We start from the raw sequence: 20862 nt of genomic DNA, 5'->3' as shown, positions 1-20862 counted from the left end.
CGTGACAACGACAGGCACTGTCTCGTCCAATGATCTTGCTCCTCTTGCCTGTCTTTGAATCCTGTTGCTGGTTTTGTTTGCATTCTCAAAATGCACGCCAAAGACCCCCATGTACTTTAGTGACAATGTTAATTTACCTTTTAGAGAGTCAAGACTGTGTAGAATTTTCTAGAATGTTCTGGTGTTCCAAGCACTTTGACAAGTTATTGTAGACTTCTCCCAAGAGGAGTCAGAGACTGAATTTAGCAAAAAGTTAAGGGTAACACAATGTAATTTAGTGAGATTAAGTACAACTGTTAGGAATCACAACAACCAGGGGAACTGAAGTCCGGGCTGCCCACTTACATCCAGGCCTCAGTGTTTTGTCCAGATTCCGCATGCAGCATGCGCCCTCTCCAGGCTGCTGGAGGTAGAGCCCTTTGAAAAGCTACAGATGAGGAAAAGTGAAGGACTCACCTAAACGATAGAGTCCTTGGTTGCAGCCGGGTCTGGCTGAGCCGGGTGCCTGTTCTCCTGGAGATATGAGACAGTCAGGGAGGAGCCTGGTGGAGTCAGAAAAGATTTGAGCTGAGGAGACAGACAGACCTAGATTTGAGTCCTTTCCCCACGGTTTTTTTTTATTTATTAGCCGTGTGGCCTTGGACCTCACAGGATTTTCACAGATAAAGCCACATTGAAGGTGAGCTAAATTCAAAATTATGAAACACACAAGGAACAATCCACCATAAGTAACAGTCAGCACATACAGTAAGTATGGAGTTTAGACCACAACAAGGACCAAGAAATTCAGATGAAGAGACTATTAGAAAGCACTTATAAAGGAAGTATGTTTAAAACAATAAAAAGCATAACAGAAGGAATTTAATATCCATAAGAACAAGACATGATGAAAAAGGATGACAGACGAAAAGCCATATACTTTTATGAATGAAAATTATAGTCATGAAAACAGAAATGTAATGGATGAGTTAAACAGCAGATTAAATATGGCTGAAGAAACCGTGTGAACTAGAAGATAAATGGGAGAAAGTGGTCCAGAATACACTGTGAGAGCTAAAGAAAGAGGTTAAGAGACATGGAGAACAGAATGAGAAAGTCCCATAGGAAGTTTCTTATAGTCTTGTGGGAATTCTAGAAGAAAGGATTAGAGAGAATGAAGGAGAGATAATACTCAAAGTGATAATGGGTAAGAGATTTTCAGAATTGGTAACAGACATGAATCCTAAGATAAAGGAGATGTTCATTAACTTTAGGTTCTGTGGGGTCAGGAATGTGTGTTAAAAATTTTAAACCGCTGAAGGAATAGAAATAGAATATATAACTTTCAAAGCAGTAGAGGAGAACAAAGGGAATAAAATAAGAAATAATATTGACTAAAGGAACATTGATGGTTCAAAAAATGAGGAGTTTGGAAAATACGATAGAACCCAAATGACAGAGGGCACTATCACAGGAGGTGGGGAGAAGGTTGGAATTGTATTTCTCCTCCTGTCCTGGAGGGAAGAAGGATTAACTTTATACTTACAAGTGAAGTATGCAACCTAGAAATGAAGAGCTACCACTTGAAAAGGAAAAGAATTGCCCCTCCCATCCAGGAGCTGGCCTGGGCGTTCTCCTGTTGAACCGTGACACAGAGCATAAACATCGGACAAGGCCGCTCTGTGACCACGAAGGATGAACACACAAGTGAGACCACCCTGTAACTACGCCCAAACACAGATAACACACGGACATTGTCTTAGCCACAAAAATGACCCAACGTGCCCCCCTCCTGGCTGAGGTGTGTGAGGGCTGCTGCTTTAGCAATGACAGCTAAAGCCTCGCTGAATCTTTCCTCCTTCTAGGTGAGATTTGTTGAGATGCCCAGTCATGACTCTTGCTTCCTGACAACACCCAGTCCAGAACAAAGCCCGGCTTCCTTGGACCCTCCCCAGAATCACCTCCCACAGCCTAAATCCTACAATCAGGCCTTTCTAACTAACCCCATGGGTCCCCTGGCACACTTTCTCCCTCGCTACTCTGAGTGATAACCCAACTTGTTCAGCCGCAGGTGAGCTCCTGGTGACCTCTAACTGGAGTGCCTGACCCAGGGAGATAACTAAGCAGAATAGATGACGTCCAAGTTAGAGAAGAAGAAACTGGAACAAGATGACTCAATCCATCTGATAAGAGGTAGAAATAAGGAGAAACAATGCAAAGAAAAAGCATGGCAGCTAGATAACACAAGGTAAGGAGGTAGAAGTGATCCTAGTCTACCACTAGTCACAGCGAATAGGAACAGGGTCATGTAGATTGCAGAAGAACATTCCCCCAGCCGTGTGGTGTCACAAGAGACTGGCCTAGAGCATCATGACACCAAAGGTTCTATACCAGGCCAATACTCACGGAAAGAAAGGTGGTGCATAGTACCGACATCAGACCAACTATCCATTAGGCAGAAGGCCTTCTTTAGGGGTAGAGAGGCTCATTAGATAATGTAAAAGGAACAATGCCTCAGGAAGACACAACTTAGCCTTGAAATATATAAAGCAAATTTGACAGAATTAAAAGGAAAAATGAACAAGTTGAAATCATGATGGAAGATTCTAACACCCCATCTCACAGAAAATGATAGACCAATCAGACCATAAAAATAAGATCTGAACAACACAATCAATAAGGATGATCTGATGCTCCTACATAGAATTGTTGTGGACGATGTGAATGTCTCCACTGAAAAGCCAAAACAATCTACAGACAGACTATTACAACTATTAAGATTGCTCAGCAAGCTTGCTGGATACAACTCGGTGGATTTCTTACATACCAGCAATGCCCAGTGAGAACATACAGAAAGATCCTCTTCAGAACAAAAGCTGTAGGTGCCTAGAAATGAATCTGACCAACGTGTGTGGAGAGCTCAATGGAGAAGTTTATAAAATGTTATTATTAAAGGCATAGAGTCAGACTTGAGAGAAATGCTGTGTTCTTGGATGGGAAATCCAAATTTAGAAAAAAGGTTATTCTCTCCAAATTAATCAATTTAATTCAATCAAATTACAAGAAAATCCAAAAAAGCTGTCCTCCCAACCTTGATAAACTGATTCCAAAACTCATATGAAAGGAAGAGAAACCAAGAATAGCTAAGACAGTTTTGTACAAGAGAATATGGGAGGGCTGGCCCTAGCAGCTGTGAAGTTTTGCTACAAATGGCAGCCATTAAAGCAATGTGGTATTAGTGCAGAAATAGACAGACCCACAGAATAAGAGAGAGAGCCTGGAATGAGGTGCGTTTATCTATGGAAACTATGTAAGATGGAGTGGCATGAGAGGCCAGTCAGAAAAAGGTAAATTATCTAATAAAGGGTGCTGGGACAATTAGTATCCATTTGTCCGGAGAAAATTAGATCCCTTCCTCATGCCACAGAAAATAAAAATTAAATGCCTTAAAATGTAAACGCAAATAAAACAATTTTTAAATCTTTAGGAGAAAATTTTAATGAAATCAAGGGAGAAAGGGATTTTTTTAACAAGAAACAAAAGGCATGTTCCAACAAAGCAATGATGGACAAAATGAGCTGACCCTTGTCCCTCTGTCCCGGGGTTTAGGTGTGGATGGAGGAGCTCACTCTGTCCACTGTGCTGCAGACACACCTGCGGAACGACCACGAGAACATCCTCCACCAGGTCTTGGGCCGACTTGGAGGCCTCAGTGAAGAGTGAGTACACCTTTCTGAAGGGTTGGAGCCTTGTGTCCTGTGTGATGCTCCGTGCTAGCTTCAGTGTCTTCATCTGTAAGGTAGACACATTAACTGCCCCCTGCCTCTTACACTGTGGTTTTGAGAGCAACAAGTTGTAAATATTAATGTGGAGCAGGGTGATAACAGAGTGCCATGGATAAAGGCTTGGAGTCAGAATTGATCTGGGCAAATGACTTAGCATTTCTTAGCCTCGATTTCCTCATCTATAAAATGGGGTTAATAATACCTACTTTGTAGAGCTTTCATAGGAACTTTTTTTAACACCTCTTTTTAAGGTATAATTTACATACATTAAGTATACAACTCAATGATTTTTAGCAAATTTACAGAGTTCTACACTTATCACCATGATCCAGATTTAGAACATTTCCCTCATGCCCAAAAGACCCCTTGTGCCCATTTTCAGTCAATCCCCATTTATTAATAAATTATTATATATTTTTTTATATTTTTGCTATGAGTATAGTATAGTTTTTTCTATTTGATGAAAAATATTTCTTTTTCCTTATTTCATATGAGGAAAATTATTTTGACAGAACGATTTTTGTAGTTGCCCAGCATTTTCCAGGAAACTAGTTTGTGTGTACATCAATAAGCAGGTGGATAGCTGTACTGTTGGATCATACAGGGGGAGCGCCAGGAGGAGGTGGAAGCATAAGCAGGGCGGGAACAGGGAAAATCTGGTGAGCCATGCTGAGGGCAATAGTGAGCAACTGGAGGACTTGTCAGCCGGAAAACCTGTGCCTTTTAATTGTACTAATATTTAGTCCATTTATGTTTAATGTAAACTCTAATGCTGATATACTAGGGTTTTAAATCTATCATCTTACTGTTTGTTTTATGTTTGTCCCACCTGCTCTATGTCTCTTTTTCTCTCCTTTCTTCTTTCTTTTGGATAAAGTATCATTTTATTATTCTATTTTATCTCTCTTTTGGCTTGTTATATATTATTTTACTATGCCTTTAGTGGTTCAGAGATTTCAAATTATATCCTTGACTTGTCAAAATCTAATATACATTAATACAGTCCTTCTTCCTGGACACTGCAAATACCTTAGAACACCTTAGTTCCATTTATTCCTCCCTAGGATTATGCTTTTCTCATTGTATGTTTTACTTCTCTATATATTTTCAACCCCATGAGACATTATTGTTTTATGTCGTCAGTATTCATTTAGGTTTACTCACATATTTACTCTGTTGCTCTTGATTTTTTCCTGTACTTTTAAGCTTCCATCTGGGATGATGTTCCTTTGCCTGAGGTTCTCTTTATTTCTGATCTGCTAGTGACAAATTCTCTTAGGTTTTGTTTGATTGAAAATGTCTATCTCATCTTCATTTTTGAGGAATATTTTCATTGGATATGGAATCCTAGTTTGGTTGTTACTTTTAGAATGCTTTTAAAGATAATCTTTTGTCTTCTGATTTCAATTGTTTTTGGCTGCTTTTAAGATTTTCTTTTTTTTTTCTTTAGTTTTTATCAGTTTATTACAATATGCCTAAACCTGTATGTGGTTTTTGTGTGTATATTTTGTTTGTTTGTTTAACAAATCTGTCATGCTTCTTGGATCTGTGATTCTCTATCTTTCATCAGTTTTTTAAAATTCTCAGCCATTATTTTTTTAAATATTCCTTCTGCCCATTCTTTCCCTACTCTTTCTAGGGCTCCAATTACACATTTATTAGAATTTTTCACCTTAGCCAGTATCTCTTACATACTGTTTTGTATTTTTCATTTTTTTGTTTTCTGTGGTTCAATCTACATACTTCTTTTGAGCTGTCTTCAGTTCACACTTTCCCAGCTATGTCTCGTCTGCTGTAAATCCATCTACTGAGTTCTTAATGTTGGTTACTCTGTCTTCAGTTCTAGAATTTCCATTTGGTTCTTTTCATAGTGTTCAGTTATCTGCTGACATTCTTCATCTTATCATTTAATTTCTTAAATATATTCATAACTATTTTAAAGTTCATGTCTGATTATTCCAATATCTAATATCTTGTATGTATGTTTCTATTGTCTGTTTTTTCTCTTGGTTTTTCGTCAATTCTTGTCTGGTTGGTTTTATTGAATGCTGGACATTGTGACTGAAAGTCGTAGAGGTAACTTAAGACTTTGAATGATGCTCTTCCTCCAGAGAGGATTTCTCTGACTTCTGGCAGAGATTTCAGGCAGATCAGCTACTCCGTTTGTGAATTTAACTGATCCAAAATTAGGCCTTTGTGAGGGATGATTCCTTATTCTTAGGGCACGGGCCCTCACCTGAAAGCCTGGAGTGTTTACCAGGTCTCTCCTCCTTGGTGGGCTGACTGCCAATGCCCTGTTCAGCTTTTCAGGCTGTCAGCAAATACGTCAATTTAGAAAACCAAATGACGGGCCTCTCTGGTAGACTGAGGTGCTTCTACTCGAGTCACTAAGATAGGAACTCAGAAATAGCTCCCAATATCAGTTTTGGCTGTGCCAATTTTGAGCATTATGTAAGAAATTCAAGTGGATGTGTGCCAAATGCAGCTGCATGTATGCATCTGAAACTTGGGGCAGGATGTGACGAAGTTAAAAAGATTAATAAAGAACAGATGCTGAATGTAACCCTGGCAAGCACCCATGTCTAAGAGGACAGGCAGCAGAGGATGGGATAATTCCGACCTATCTCCTCTGGAAGGGCTCTGTGTGGGGCATGACTATCTGGAGTGTTTACTGGTAGCTCAGTGTATTAGGCAAGGCTCTCCAGAGAAACAAAACCAATAGGATGTGTGTGTGAAAATATATCTATATAGGCAAGTTAGAGACCCAGGAGAGCCCATGTGTGGTTCCAGCCCCAAGTCTGAAGGCCTGAGAACCAAGAGAGCTGATGGTGTAAGCTCCAACCTGAAAGCCAGCAGTCTCACGACCCAGAAAGAGCCAGTGTTTCAGTTCAAGTCCAAAAGCAGGAATAAAAATAATGTCTCAGCTCAAGGCAGTCAGACAGGAGGAATTCTCTCTTACTTGTGGGAGAGTCAGCCTTTTCTTCTCTTCAGGCCTTCAACTGATTGCATGAGGCCCACCCACATTAGGAAGAGCAGTCTGCTTTACTCAGTCCACAGATTTAAATGTTGATCTCATCCAGAAACACCCTCACAGAAACATCCAGAATAATGTTTGTCAGATGATCAGGCACCCCGTGGCCCAGTCAAGTTAATACATAAAATTAACCATCACATTCAGTGAAGGCAAGAGCACTGACCCCCAGCCCCCACCCACTTGCCCCAAAGGTCCGTGCGGTGCATCCTGCAGGGGCACGACCTGCTCCTGCGCTCAGCCCTCCGGAGGCTGGCTCTCCGCGGCAGCGCCATCACCACCCTGACCCAGATGAGGCTGTCCGGGAAGAGGAGCCTTCTCCAGGAGCTGCGCGAGCAGCACGCCCTGGAGCAGGGTTCCTCGCAGTGTCTGGACGAGCATCAGTGGCAGCTGCTCAGAGCCTTGGTAAGATTGTGCGTCAGCCCCCAGCGGGGCCAAGACAGGCGGTGCCGCCTCATTGGGTTCCAGGTTCAGCCACGTTTGCCAAAACCCAGATCCTGCCACCCCTGTTGCTGGGGTGGGGTGGGGACAGTGGCAGCCCCCTGTAGGGGGGCCACCCAATGTGCCAAAAGCTCTAGCGTACGCTGTAATGAAAATTGTGCTAAAAATGTGTATGAACTCAGAGCGCGGATGGGTACAGTCGTCATCAGGTGGTTGGGAGAAAAGGGCTCTGTAATCTGTTTTAAGGTTTTGACAATTGAAATAAAGAATTTGTAAATTGCAGACCTGGGATTTAAACCCAAGTGGGCTGACTCCAGGTCTCATGTAGCCACTGAGCTATAGGAGCCCCTGATGTTTTTGACCCATTAGTGAGGGACAGGCTCACAGTCTCTTTCAGAGAGTGAGTGCCCAGGAGAGCTCGGTGGGAAGGCGGCAGGACTTGCTGCCCTACCTCTGACTTCCCTCACCTCCTTCTCTAACTCTTATTCCTACAAGAAAGGCAGTCCCCAGGGCCCCATATGCCCTGCCTTGCTTCCATGATGTCCCAGACTACTCTCAGACTCAGATCTGGCTTCAAAACCCAGCTCTGCTGTGTGACTTTTAGAAAGTTGCTCAACATCTCTGAGCCTCTGTGTCCTCAGCACTCCTAGTGTTCAGGCCTCACAGTGTCCTGGAAGAGTGAGGAAGGCCTTGTACATGTGAGAGGCCACACATGGCACCGGGCACGAAGTTAGTGCTCAATAAGTCCCTTGCGGGTGTCTTCATCAGACACCCAGGCTTATCCATTTTGTGTTGGTTTTTGTAAGCCCAGAGGCCACCACTTTCTGCCCCTTCTCCATCCCCTCCCCAGCCCTCCCGGGGCCCCGGGCAGGGCCGACCCTGCATCCTGGTCCTGGTCCTGGGCTTCTGTGCAGGGCTCCAGCGTGGGCTCCTTCCTCTCCCTGCCCCGTCCCCTTCAGGAGGCGCGTGTCCTGGAGGAGGCCGGCAGGCTGGAGGAGGAGGCGCAGCAGACGCGCCTGCAGCTCCAGCAGCAGCTCCTGGTCGAGGCCCAGGAGGTTGGGCAGCTCCTGCAGCAGCACACAGAGCGAGCCATCGGGCAGGCGCTGCTGGCGCACGCACGGAACGCAGCCACCAAGAGCCGGACCAGGGACAGGGATGACTTCAAGGTGCGTGCCAACCCTGTCCCGGAAGCCAAGGGCCGGAGGGTCTGGGTTGGGGTGGGCGGGGGCAGAGGAGGGGTTTGCACAGAGCAGCAGCCTCGGGCGCTGGTCCTTGCCGCGCCCTTTCTGGGAGCTTCCAGCCTTGCAGAGATCCCGGGCTTCTCTGAGCCTCCTCCTCATCCATACAAGGGGGTCGCCTCCGTCACAGAGTGGTGAGGTGTGAGGCCCCGTGTCGCCTCATTCTGAGCACCAGCTCAGTCCTTACAGCCGCTCTGAGAGGGACGTGGTCTCACCCAGAGCTGCCCGGCTGGTCAGTGGCAAATGCAGGATCTGAACCGAAGCCCCCGTCCCAGAGAAGAGTGGGCGCTTCCCTGCCCCTGGCCGCCTCTGCGGGGACCTGAGGGTTTGCGGAGCTGACCCTGACGGCTGAGCTCAGCACCTAAACTAGGTTGACTTGAGTAGGTGGTGGTTTACTCCGCGATTGACAGCGATGATGAACCATAGGGTAAAAATACAACCATCAGCCTTGCCCTTCCAAGTCTACACGCACACTTTCATCTTCCTTACTCACCCGGTTCTCTCCACAGCCCTTGCACGATAGGATAGTCTTTCTTCCCTGTGTTCAGGTGGGAAAACTGAGGCTTGTCACTGGGCAAAGGCACGTTTAACGCCTCGCAGCTTTGCTGAGTGGCAGAGCTGGGGCTGGAGCCGGGCTTGCCCGGCGTGGCCAGCGCTCGCTCTGCTCCTCCTTGGCTGTCTCCCCCTGGAGCCGTAGCAAAGGCGAGACACCCTCCTTGCTGCAGACGGCCGTGGAGAGAGCGTCCGTGGCCGGCACACAGGGGCGGTGCTGCAGACCTGGAGCCAGCAGCAGGCCCGCGCTGGGATGTGCCAGGGCAGGTCTGGACACCCTTCATGAGCTCTTTCGTTTAGATAAAGTCACTTGACTTATCTGCACAGCAAAGAGATGGCACCCACATTTCTGCGACACCTCGCCTCCTTCCACACATCTCACATCTGCTCATCCGGATGTCAGGGCTGTGCCTGGCTTGTGACTTGGGGAAGGTCGCCTCCTTTCCTGAAAATTCCACAAGTCTTACGTGATCAGTGCTCATTGCGTGAAAATGGAGTGAAATATGTGCATGGTGTATTTTGTCCCCAGTTTCCCCAGGAACTCTGAGTCAGGATTACTTAACTTGTGCCCACACACACCTACCAGAGAGAAGATGTGCTCAGTTTCTGGGAGAATGTTCATTTATTCACCTCTGCTTGCAGGGCTTCGGCCTGGGCCCTGTGGCAGGTGCTGGGGTAGAGCGGGAACCAGGTGGGCAGGTTTCTGCCCTCGTGGGACTCACGATCTGACGGAGGGGAGAGCAATGCTGGAGAAGGGGCCACAGAGATCGTTGGGAAGTTTCCTGACGGGGAGCAGAGACAGGCAGAACCTGAAGGGGGATCAAGAGAGGGTTGAAAAATCAGAGACACTCGAGCAAGTGTGTTTGCTGTTGGGAACGGAACACCAGCTGGAAAAACTGATGCGGAGGAGAGAAGCGTGGCCAGACCAGAGGCCGTGCAGAGGGAAGGAGGGTGGGGCACAGAGGGGGGTGGACAGCGCTCCACTGTGGCAGGAGGACAGACAGACGGACAGAAGGTACAGGGGGGTTTGCGGACTTGAGCGGGGAGAAGGGGGCCTTCTTGTCTCCTGGCTCCATGTCCTAAATGAAGTTCAAAGAAGGCCAGTGGCCATCAGTGTGGGCTCCTGACCGGAAGCGCAGGGCCAGAGCCCAGAGTCCTCAGAAGCGTGGAATCGGAGCCCCTCTGCGGATGCAGAAGTAGGGCGGTGGAGGAGAGAGAACCGGCCCCAGTGAGGGATGAGCAGGACTTGAGAGTTCTAGGACAAGCTCACACCTGCTCTGCTACCCTGGGCTGCACACCCCCTCACCCCCACAGCCTCCGTCCACCCCTGCAAAATCAGGGCACATTTCTCAGAGGGTACTGTGGGCATAAGTGAATAGCACAGCCCCTGGAACCTAACCAACACTCAACAATAATCACCCAGTAATAAATGGGTATTTTTTCTTGCCCAAAGCCTAGAACCACTCAATAAATGTTTGCTGAAATGGGGGCTCTTGAGTCTGACTTTTGCCCATCATCTTATGAAGGAAAGGATGGTGACTTTGCTAGTGCACAACCAACACGTCCATGAGGATGGGGCATCACAGCGTTTCCTCTCTTTTCTGCCTTGGGTCTGAAGGTATATCATTGAGGAATGCAAATAACTGCAAGTAACAGAAAGCCTACTAAAATGGCAAATAAAGAGAAGTTACTCATCCTACATAACAAGAAATATGGAGGCAGGTGGTTCCAGGCTGGCACAGAGGTTCTGTGTTGTGACAAAGGACCAGGTGTTAGTTTGTTGCCTCATAGTCTCAAAATGGCCACTACCCCTCCAGACATCAGGTCTGCATTCCAGGCAGAAAGAGGGAAACAGCAAAGTCTTTCATCAGCTTTCAATTCTTTCAAGGCACCGAAGCTTTGCTTTAATGTTCGGAAAGGGAAGTCTTCCACCCCCACCCCAGCAGACTTTCCCTAATATTGCATCTCATTAGCCAGAATGCATCATTCAGCCAGCCCTAGACCATCCCTGACCAAGAAAAATAAGAGGATTGAGACTGGTTTAAACCAACCACACACTTTCTGCCTTCTCCCTGACCAGTCGAGGTTGGGGTGGGCGGAAGATAGGAACCAGGGCAGAGGAGGCAGGGACCATGGGGGTCTTCTCTGCTGAGTCTTTCCCTTTGGCCCACAGAGAACGCTGCTGGAGGCGGCTGTGGAGAGCGTCTACGTGACCGGTGCGGGCGTCGGCCGGCTCGTGCAGGCGTATTACCAGCAGATCAGGAGGGTCGTGCGGGACCACGAGGAGAGAAGACTGCAGCATCTGAAGACCCTACAGGGTACGGCACCCTCCCTGGGAAGCCCCCTGTGCGACGAGCCAAGTGTGCTCTTAGTTTGGGGCAGAATGGGATGTCAGGTTTTTCAAATTTTATTTTTGGGAATTGAATGTTCTTCATGTTTATGTATTTATTTATCCCCTGCTTGGTCCCAAAAAGGCTTTTTAAAAGGCCCCTAAAGAACCATGTACCTACAGTAGAATAGGATTTTTTCAAGTAGGTGAATCAGGGCAGGATGAGGACAACGAGATGGAGTTAGGGTGAGGTCACTGTCTGGGACGTAGGCCATCAGATCCCTACTCACTGGCCACGTGGCTTTGGCTCTGGGCTTCCTGGTGGCCAAAGGGATGGAAACTTCCTCAATAAAGCTGTTGTAGGGACCGTGAGTAAGAACAGGCCAGAGTCCCTGGACCCAGAGAATTTCCCCCCGTGGGCTCTCACAAGAGGCCACCCAGGTGACGGAATGGACAGTATCCCCGAGGCCAGCAATAACATCGTGTGATAACAGACAAACCCAGTTTCCTGAAGGCCTTTGCTCACGTCCTTCCCTGCATCCGGGGCTCCAGAACAGGGTGGAATCCCGCGTTCTCTGATGGGCGTTGCCTGATTGTCCCAGGATCAGAGCTCGAATCCATCCCTAGATGAGCAGATGGGCAGCAGGTCCTGGGGGCTGTCTTCTGTGACTATTCCTCTCAGTGAGCTCAGGGCCCCCGTCATCTGCCCCTTGTCCTGGGGACTTTGGGCCCTCGGGTTGGGATCCCCCTCTGTATCCTCTCGGCTCTGATCTCCTGCTTCCCTGGTACCCTGACTCTAATGTGAGAATTTCCCAGTAAATGCATTGAGATGATGCATCTAATTGGCCACATGGCCTCGTTTTTCTGCAATTGGTCAACTCTTGTTTGTTTAGGAGTCAGAGAAGGTCGTGCCCCTAGGGCTCAGCCAGGTTAAGCCTCTCTGTCAGTGCTGGAAAGCTAGGTCCAGCGAGGTCAGTTGCCCATTGCGTGTCTCACAGCTAGTTAAGTGTGGCAGCTAGGTAAGTGTAACAGCTGGTTACATGTATCTAGGTAAGTGTTACTAGGTGAGTGTGGCCGCTGTAAGTGTAAGCGTGTTCTGATGTGCAGTCCAGTGCACCTCGACTTCAGAGGCCCAACTTCCTGGCTCCGTGGAAAGCGCGCATTTCTGCACCCACATCCGTACAGCTAACTGCACACCTACAGCTCTGTGTGTTCAGTCGATTTTCCTTTCTGGTGTGGATTTTTAGCTATTGGTGGTGACCTCTGCGTGTCAATCTTTCTTATGCGCCTCCCCTTTCTCCTGGTGTTCCAGAAGGCGGGGGCTGAGCACTGGAGGGAGGGCCCGGGTTTCTTCCTCCGGGGATGCCCGGTCTGGGATGGAAGGCGCGGCCTCCTCACGCACATGAGCCCTCCCCGGGTGGACCACGGGGGCTGTGAAGTGGTGCACTCTGAGAGCAGGTGTGTCCCGCCGACCTGCGTGCCCCGCTGCACACCTGGCACAGAGGCGATCCTTCAGACACACCTTGATCGTTGTGTCTTAAATGGTCTAGGTGAGAGAATGGAAAACTACAGGCTGCGGAAAAAGCAAGAACTCAGAGACCCTTCGTCAGAGGGCGAGCTGGCGGGCGGAGCCCGTGAAACCTGCCAAGCTGTGCACCAGAGGTGAGGTGCTCACTCTGTCGGTGCGTCCCCACAAGGAGGCGTGCTCGGTCCTGCACGGCCCGTGTTTCTCTGGTTCACTCAGCATCTGACATTTCGTGCATTCGTCTGCCTCCCCAATCAGCCTGGAGGCCCACGAGCCTCTGTCCGGCCACTGCTCTACCCGCGGCCCCTAGAACAGCACCTGACACAGGGGGACGGGCGAGTCATGGTGTGGTGGCTCCCTTTCCAGCTCTCAGTGGTGTTCACAGCCCTGACCTGGCACCTCCCGTCTCATCTGCTCTTTGGGTTCCCCCGGAAGCAGACCCTGACATGGGGACTGGAGGCAGGTTGTTCACTGGGGGGGACCCAGGAAGCACAGTGAGGGAGCAGGGAAGTGAGGCACCATGACGACCACCGGCCACACGCCACACAGGCGTGTGACCTCGCAGTTCTGCAGGTCAGAGGGCCAGGCGGGCGCTGCTGGCTTCTCTGGTCTCACGCGGCTGAAGTCGAGGTGTGAGCGGGCGGGCTCTCACAGGAGGCTCTGTGAAGAATCTTTCCAGGCTTGCTCAGTTGTTGGCAGATCCAGTTCCTGGTAGACATGAGGTCCTGTTTCCTTGTGACTGTCAGCAGGGGCCGCCTCCACCTCCTGGAGGCCTCTCTCTGGCCCTGCGCGTGGGCCCTGCATCTGAGAACCGGCCAGGGCGCGTCCCGTCCCCTCACTCTTGGATTCTCCTCCGCCTGCCTCTTCTGCCGCACGTCTCCCGCTCTAGCTGGAGAAACTTCTCTGCTTTGGGGGCTCCAGTGGTGGAGACCCACCCGGACAATCCAGGAAAATCTCCGAATCTTAGAGTTTGCGACCCCAGTCAAGCCTGCAAAGTCCCCACTGCCGTAGAATTTTGAGCCTTCTATTCCAGCCGGGAGGGAGGGGCTCGGGTGGTTCTGAAAGTTTCAAGAAGGATGGTCCTTCCAGGAGACTGTCCCCCGACCCAGGGGTTAAGATTGTTTTCTCATATGAAGGTGCCACTTGCTGCTCAACCACTTTCCGCTGTGGGACCTCAGGGACGCCGCCCCCCCGAGCTCCTCCTGCCCTGACTTTTCTCCTCTCTGTCCTGCTCATGTCACTAAGCCACTCTGAGCATCAAGTGAAAAGCGTGCGTTCCAGATTCCGTAAACCCCCAAGTGTTAATCAAACGGTGTCCGCTTTATGATGAGTCGTCCAGCTGGTGGGGCCTCCAGCTTGTCCACAGTGTGTGGGGCCACGGTAAACCGTGCCCACGATGGCCATCCTTCTCTCATGGCTATAAGCGTTCAAGGATGGCTGTGGGTCACCAGTTCCCACGACTCAGCAGGCCCTTGGGAAAGGTTTGTGCTGGGTCCCTGATGAACCTGGCGGCTGGGGCAGCATTGACGGCCTTCACTCCTCCTGCCAGGATGTTGGCGCAGCAGAAAAAGTTCCTGGCCCAGTTCACCGTGCACCAGCAGATCCGCCTGGAAGCTCGGAAGCAGAAGGCGAGAGTTGTGGACCATCTGGAAGCCCAGCTGGAGACCCAGCTCCAGGTACGAGTCTCAGAAATGGGCCTTCACAAAGCGGGCAGTGGTTTAAGGAGGAGTGGAAATAACAAAAGAGCAGCCTCGAGATCACAGGTTGGCAGTGAGTCCTTCGTGAGGGGACTGCACGGCCCTACTCGGGCCCTCCTTGGCCCTCACAGGGTCTCACTCTGACATGACACGTCATCCTCGCCACGGAGCTGTGAGCCTTGATGCCGGCGGGGCTGTGTTGATTCCCTGCATGTCTGTAGTTCCCAGCTTGGGGCCAGCTTATGTCCATCGAGCCGAAAGAGAAATGAGCATCTCCCTGTGTGCATGTCGCCACCACGGGGGCTTCTCAGCATCACCTCTCCGTGCTGGGGCTGACTGCGCTGTTGTTTAGGCAGCGTTGCTGCGCCTGAGGTGTGCACTTTATCTGGAACATACGGGAAGCTCAGCTCTCACGATAGGAAGTGGATGTTTCATCACAGAACCATCCCATCAGTGTGCGATTGTGAGGTGTGGCTATAAAGCAAAGTGGCTGTCGTAAAACACGTCAGATATGCCAGAATGGAAGCACTTAACAGTGTTGGCCCCTTCAGCGTATTCACCAGCAGTGTGGCAGTAAGAGCAGTGACGATGATAAGAATGACAGTAGTGGTGATTAACACGTATTAATGGAGTGTCTATTATAGACAGTCACTGAGCTGCGAGCTCTACACACACATCTAATGTCATCCTCCAACAACAGAGGAGGAGGTTACTATTACTGTCCCAATTACAGATGGGGAAACTGAGGCTCTGAGAGGTTGAGTCACTCTCCAGTGTCACATGGTCAATAAGTCATGGACTCCAGGTCTGTCTGGTTAAACCGGGGTGTTGGCAGTTGAGAACTCAGACTCTGGAGTCGGGCAGAAGTGTCAGGGTCAGAGCCTGCTTCTGCTGCCGCCCCCTGGCCGTCCCCGAGCCCTCTCACCTCTGTGTTCTCATCTGTAAATGGGATTCACGGCTGGTGTGAGTGAGGGAGGTTATCTGGCAGGAGCTGGGAAATGGCAGCTCCCTCCCCTGCACGTGCCTCTGCTCCTGACCTCCCTGGGATGTTTCTCGGAGGATCCTCCTCCATGCGGGGAGACGGTCCCGTCAGCTGCTCTCGAGAGCGTCAGCTGTGTTCTGGTGGAGGAGGATTTAGAGGGTCGAGAAGGGCAGAGGGAGGCCCCGCTGATCCTCTCTGTGTTCAGGAAGCCCAGCAGAGCTTCATCTCCGAGCTGGCGGCATTGGCCCGGGTGCCCCTGGCTGAAAGCAAACTGTTCTCGAATAAGCGCGGACTGTCAGGTAAGTCACGGAGGCTGGTGCGCTTCCCCAGGAGGCTCTCTGGGCTGGGAATCTGCATTCTAGTCCCACGTGCACCACTAACCAGCTGTGTGGCCTTAGGTACCATACTTAACCTCTCTGGGCTCTTGTGTCCTTGCCTGTAAATGAGCAGGCTCAGTTGGGATGCCCGTTGGGCCCCCTTGCCGCCAACATTCAGTAATCTCAATTCCCGGGTCTGCCGCTCACTCGCTGTTGTCTCTTCTTGACTCTGCTTCCTCGTCTGTAAAATGGGGATAATTAGCCCACCTCCCCCCCTGGCCTGTGTTGTACCTGCTAAGGGGATAGTGACGAGAAGGTGTATAAAGATACGGAGGTCTATTAAAATAAAAGCTTCGGTCCTGGTGCTGTGTTCTCACTGTTCAGAGTCTGCACGTCAGCTGGGTGCGGTAGAAACACAGGGGGGCCGGATGACCCGAGTTGGAATCCCAGTTCTACCATGTACCAGCTGTGTGGGCTTGGGGAAGCACTTCACCCCTCCGGCCTCAGTTTCCTTCCACGTTAAATGGGTATAATAGCAGTGAGGCGCCAAGTACATACTCGGCCCACAGAGGCACTCAAATGTCAGGCTGGGTTGGGGGGAGGCTGAGAGAAGCTGTCACCTCCCTAAAGTCACAGAGCCGGTGTCTGGGTTTGTGTGTTTTCTGCAGAGAAGCCCGTAAGGACCAAAAGGAAGAAGGCCCCGCCCCGGGAGAGAGGGGACCCCAGGGGGCCCAATGACGACGACCCTGCCTCCGGAGGCCACCCCTCGGGATCACTGAGGTACCCCGGGGTCCCCAGCTTACTGCCTGTGGGTGCTTAGTGACCCCCTAATGTCTGGGCGGGAAGAGGAGCAGCTCCCTCAGGAGGTTCCCCTGAGGGTCTGAGACGTGGTGGACCGTAGGGGAAGTGTCGGTGTTACTGTTACTGCTGTTATTAGCGGCCCGTTTGGCCAGATCGGCCACGACCTCCCTCCACGCCCGCCAGCATCACCAGGGCTGGCCGCTGGCCACAGACGCCTTGAGGTTTGCAATGGGGTGGATCTGTCCTGGGCCCTCAGTCCCCTGAGCATGCATGCGGTCCTTTTCCCTTTTCTCAGGGGCACTCGATGACCTCCCACCAAACAGAGAGAAACCGGGAGTTTTACTCATTTCCTAATAACCCCGGTCAAAATGAGAATTATTTCGATCAGATGGGATGAGTTATTGCATCTGGGCAGGTGGACTCCAAGTTCTGACCGGCTGCGTTTCTTCCACGTTTTAAGCAGCAAAAGGCTGAGCCAGCAAGAAAGCGAAGTTGGTGACGGCGAGAACGCCAAGAAGATGCTCAAGAAAAGCAGCCATCTGTAGTGGAAGGCCCCTCGGGGCCGGAACGGGGAGAGCTGCTCTGAAGGCCACGTGCCGCTCCCTCAGCCGTGAGAGACAGTGAAGAGAGACCCGGCCACCTGGGGGGAGGGGTCCCCCTGCCCCACAGGCTTGCGGTGAGGGGGAGGGAGGATGGATGGAGAAGTGTCAGGAGAAGCCTGAGTATGGTGGACCCACCACCCGAGAAAATCAGAAACTCCAGTGGGAGAAGCACGTCTTTGCGAGTTGTAGCTCTTTTGGCTTCGAGACGTGGCTGCATTCCTTGGGGGTCTCTTCCTTCCTGGCTCTCTGTACCCCGACTGGGACCTGACGCCACCCCGAACCTGCCTTCCCCGGCGGGAGGTTGTCTCATTGCAGCCTGGGGCCCCTCTGCTCTCCAGCCTCTCGGGGAAGTTCTGCTGGGCGGTGAAGGGGTCTCCAGGCGCTGCTGCTGTCTTCTGGGCCCGAGGCCTTTTCTCTGCCATTTCCATCACCCCGTTCTCTCTCTCCCAGGCACCGTGGCCGTTGGTGCCACGGTATTCTCATCAGGACCTGTTCCCGGCCCTTGGCTCAGCCAGCAGCCAAGGCCTGGTCACTATGGGGGTCTGAGTCTCTCGGCCCCGTGACTCTGACATAGACCATGGAATCCTGGCCCACAGGCTTGTCCTCACCCACCCTGGGACCTCAGGACCCACAAATACATGATGAGACCTGCAGCAGTGTCTTCTGTTGGAGCCTCTTAAAGTGCTCGGAAGGAGGCCCTGCCCAGGCTTTGGCCTCTACCTGGAGAAGGGTGATGAGCTCTTCTGCCAGGCAGCAGCCCAGCCCCTGGGAGAAATGTTCCCGGTGCCACTGGTTCTCCCAGTGGATGGTGAGAATGTCTAGAAGCTTCCAGAGCAGCCACACACAAACTGCCAGGAGAGGCCTTTCCCACCCAGAAAGAAAATTTCCCTTCATCAAAGTAAAGTATTCTCAGCCTCGGCACTTTGGACGTTTTGAATGAGATAATTCTTTCTCTGATGGTGGGGGCTGTCCTGTGCAGTGTGGGATGTTGAGCAGCATCCCTGGCCTCCACTACCAGAAGCCAGGAGCACTCTACAGTTGTGACAACAGAAAACATCTCCAGACATGGCCAGATGTCCCCTAGGGGTGTCACTCACTGATCAGAGTCAAAGTGTGCCGGCCCCAGGCAGTCCGGGACGGAGATCTCAGAATTTCCACAAATTCCCAGGACACAGTGGGTGCCAGACTCTGGGAGCCACTGTCTTGGGGATTTTCTGGACCTTTGGTGGCCTGAATTTTTACCTCTTAAAACCTAAATTAGCCTCTCTTAGGAAAGAGTAGCTCCTCAACAGAAGAAGTAATCCATAATAGTTACATCATCTGTGAAAGATACTTACTATCAGAGCATCTTCAATTCCCCACTGGGCAACAGCAGGATTTCCCAAGTTACCCAAAGGCTCCCTCTTGTGGCGAAATAAAACATTTCCTTATTCTGCGGAGCCTTGAAACAAGGTTGTGGCTTCCTTCCTGCAATATTTTCAGAGCCTGGTTTGCACAGAAATCACTTTTGTCACATGGCCCTCTGCACAGAGGCGTTCTGGAGACAGATGTTGGGAATTCTCCTACGTTGGGAATGTCTGATTTGTGACATGAGTACGGTTAATGCAGATGCCCGGGCAGCACCAGGATCTCTGAAAGGTGGCAAGCGGTATAGCTTCAGTCTCGATGGCTGCTTCAGCCCCCACCAATCCTGTGTGGATAATCGTTTTGTTTCTTTAGGGTAGCTTCCTAGCCCTAGGGTATATGTCACATGTCACAGGCTATGGGACCCTTTGCCACACTCACCGCCCAACGACTGTGCTTGGCAGTTTGGGGCATGTAATTCTCGAGAAAGACCGTGCATTGTTTCTGTTTTCATCACACACAAATTGACTCTTCTGACTACGAGCAGGAGCATGGAGGTGACTTTCATAATGGAATTGCCTCGCCGGTCAAAATAAAACGTGGCTATCTGGAAGCCGCAGGACGCCGTGGTCGGGCACTGCCTCTGGACACCGGGACACGGATGGGGGCTGTCAGGCCCGCGGCTGAGCCGTGTGAACATAGCACGCCCAGAACCAGGGAGAGGAGGATCAGCAAGGAGACCCCGAGGACACACCTCAATTGCCCTCCCTCCATCTCGGTTACATTCTCCGGTTCCTATTATGTGCTGTGGTTGCTATGGTGATGGAAGGAGGTGGAATTGTAAGGGATCATGAGTGATGCTATAACGAGTTTAGTGAATTAATTCTTTTATGCAAACTTACCTTCTGATCTGAGCTTGAGCTGGTAGGATGAAGCCTTTGGGGTTTATAAGGTCAGCAGACTCTCCTAGAGTCCTCCAGGCAGCCTGGGTCTGTCTCATCCTTAGTATCTCTGGTGATCTTGCTGCTCTGCTCCGACTCGTCCTTCCTGCCCTGCCCCACCCTCCTCTAATCTGCCTACACTTTCTAAAACACAGACTTGACTGATGCCTTCAGTGATATTCCCTTGCTCTTAGGAGAAAAAGCAAAATCTTTAACATGGACCACAGTGCCCTGTGAGGTCTGGTACCAGCCACCCCTCCAGCCCAGTCGATGCCCTCGCCCTCACCCAGCACCAGCCTCTGTCTCCTCTCATGGTCTCATACATGCCATGCCCCTGCCTACCCCTGGGCCTTTGCACATGATGTTCATTCTGCTTGCAACACCCCTCCTCCCATCCCTTTTGCCTCATTAGCTCCTAGCCGTTGCTCACATCTCAACAACAGGATTCATCTTCAAGAGCCTTCCTTGCCCCACCTTCCTGGACAAGATGAGACCCACCCTCCTCTTATGTTCTCAGTATCTTATATTTTGCTGCTGGGATAGGGAGGGAGTTAAATAACATTCCTTTATTTCCCGTCCACATTTGGAATCAGCTGAGATACAGGCAAAGCAGTCAGACAGACAGAGATCTGGATATCAGCTCTATAATTGATGCAGCCAAACTGGAGGCCTGAGGTTGGCTCTGTGGCCACAAAGGGCTTGTTCATACCTTTCCCCGTAAATTAAACTAGCCCACCCGGCCACACAGACGTGGCCCCAGTTGCAAGCCTCCACCGCGGGTGCACCCCTAAAACACTGCAAGGGAGGAGGATCAGGGAGACCCAGACTTGGGGTGGGGGCTGGAACTTGTACCTTTGGGGAGGAGAGCTTCTCAAAAAGCGAATAAAATTACAAAAATTATAAAAGTGAATATATGTTTAGAGTGTGAGAAGAGATCAGAACAAGTGATATATTTTAAAAACCTGATGAATTCCACAAAATCACAAATTGAAAAATAAAATAATTTTTTAAATCAGTGAATCGCCTAAGCCCTGTCTGTAATACTTTGTTCTAATATTTCTTTACTCAAAATTCACGCATCTGACGCCTGGGAGGTTCTGCACGGACTAGCTTCTGGCTCTGTACACTCTAGAACTCGCTCTCCTCGACGCTGCGCGCTTCTGGTGCTGGGCGCCACGGGACACGTTTGCGTTGTGACCGCTGGCCTGTGCTCTGTCGCGATGCAGGGGAGTTGGCGCAGTGTGGCCGTTTGTGCCTGGGCTGCCCGGCAACACCTCAACTACACATGTAAACATCCC

The 20862-nt window shown here is 50.4% G+C and overlaps 1 protein-coding gene across 4 annotated transcripts in view; it reads left to right on the top strand.

Annotated features, from left to right (window-relative positions):
- EVC (EvC ciliary complex subunit 1) overlaps window positions 1-19957 on the top strand; it is a 76959-nt gene extending 57002 nt beyond the window's left edge. For 2 of the 4 annotated variants that reach the window (XM_058546708.1, XM_058546705.1), the window contains 9 exons: window positions 3589-3698; window positions 6990-7200; window positions 8196-8402; window positions 11200-11344; window positions 12906-13017; window positions 14430-14556; window positions 15765-15858; window positions 16545-16656; window positions 17138-19957. In XM_058546708.1, coding sequence (XP_058402691.1) covers window positions 3589-3698; window positions 6990-7200; window positions 8196-8402; window positions 11200-11344; window positions 12906-13017; window positions 14430-14556; window positions 15765-15858; window positions 16545-16656; window positions 17138-17222 — 1203 coding nt within the window. In that variant the 3' untranslated portion in view covers window positions 17223-19957. Of the gene's footprint in view, window positions 1-3588; window positions 3699-6989; window positions 7201-8195; window positions 8403-11199; window positions 11345-12905; window positions 13018-14429; window positions 14557-15764; window positions 15859-16544; window positions 16657-17137 lie in introns of those variants that run through there. The other 2 variants (XM_058546707.1, XM_058546709.1) reach the window with 2 other exon arrangements.
- The last annotated feature ends 905 nt before the right edge of the window (window positions 19958-20862 follow it).

This window comes from Diceros bicornis, chromosome 8 (genome assembly GCF_020826845.1).
Source record: "Diceros bicornis minor isolate mBicDic1 chromosome 8, mDicBic1.mat.cur, whole genome shotgun sequence".
Taxonomy (NCBI): domain Eukaryota; kingdom Metazoa; phylum Chordata; class Mammalia; order Perissodactyla; family Rhinocerotidae; genus Diceros; species Diceros bicornis.
Note: the sequence above shows the minus strand (reverse complement) of the source record. Positions and strands in the feature narration are given on the sequence as shown.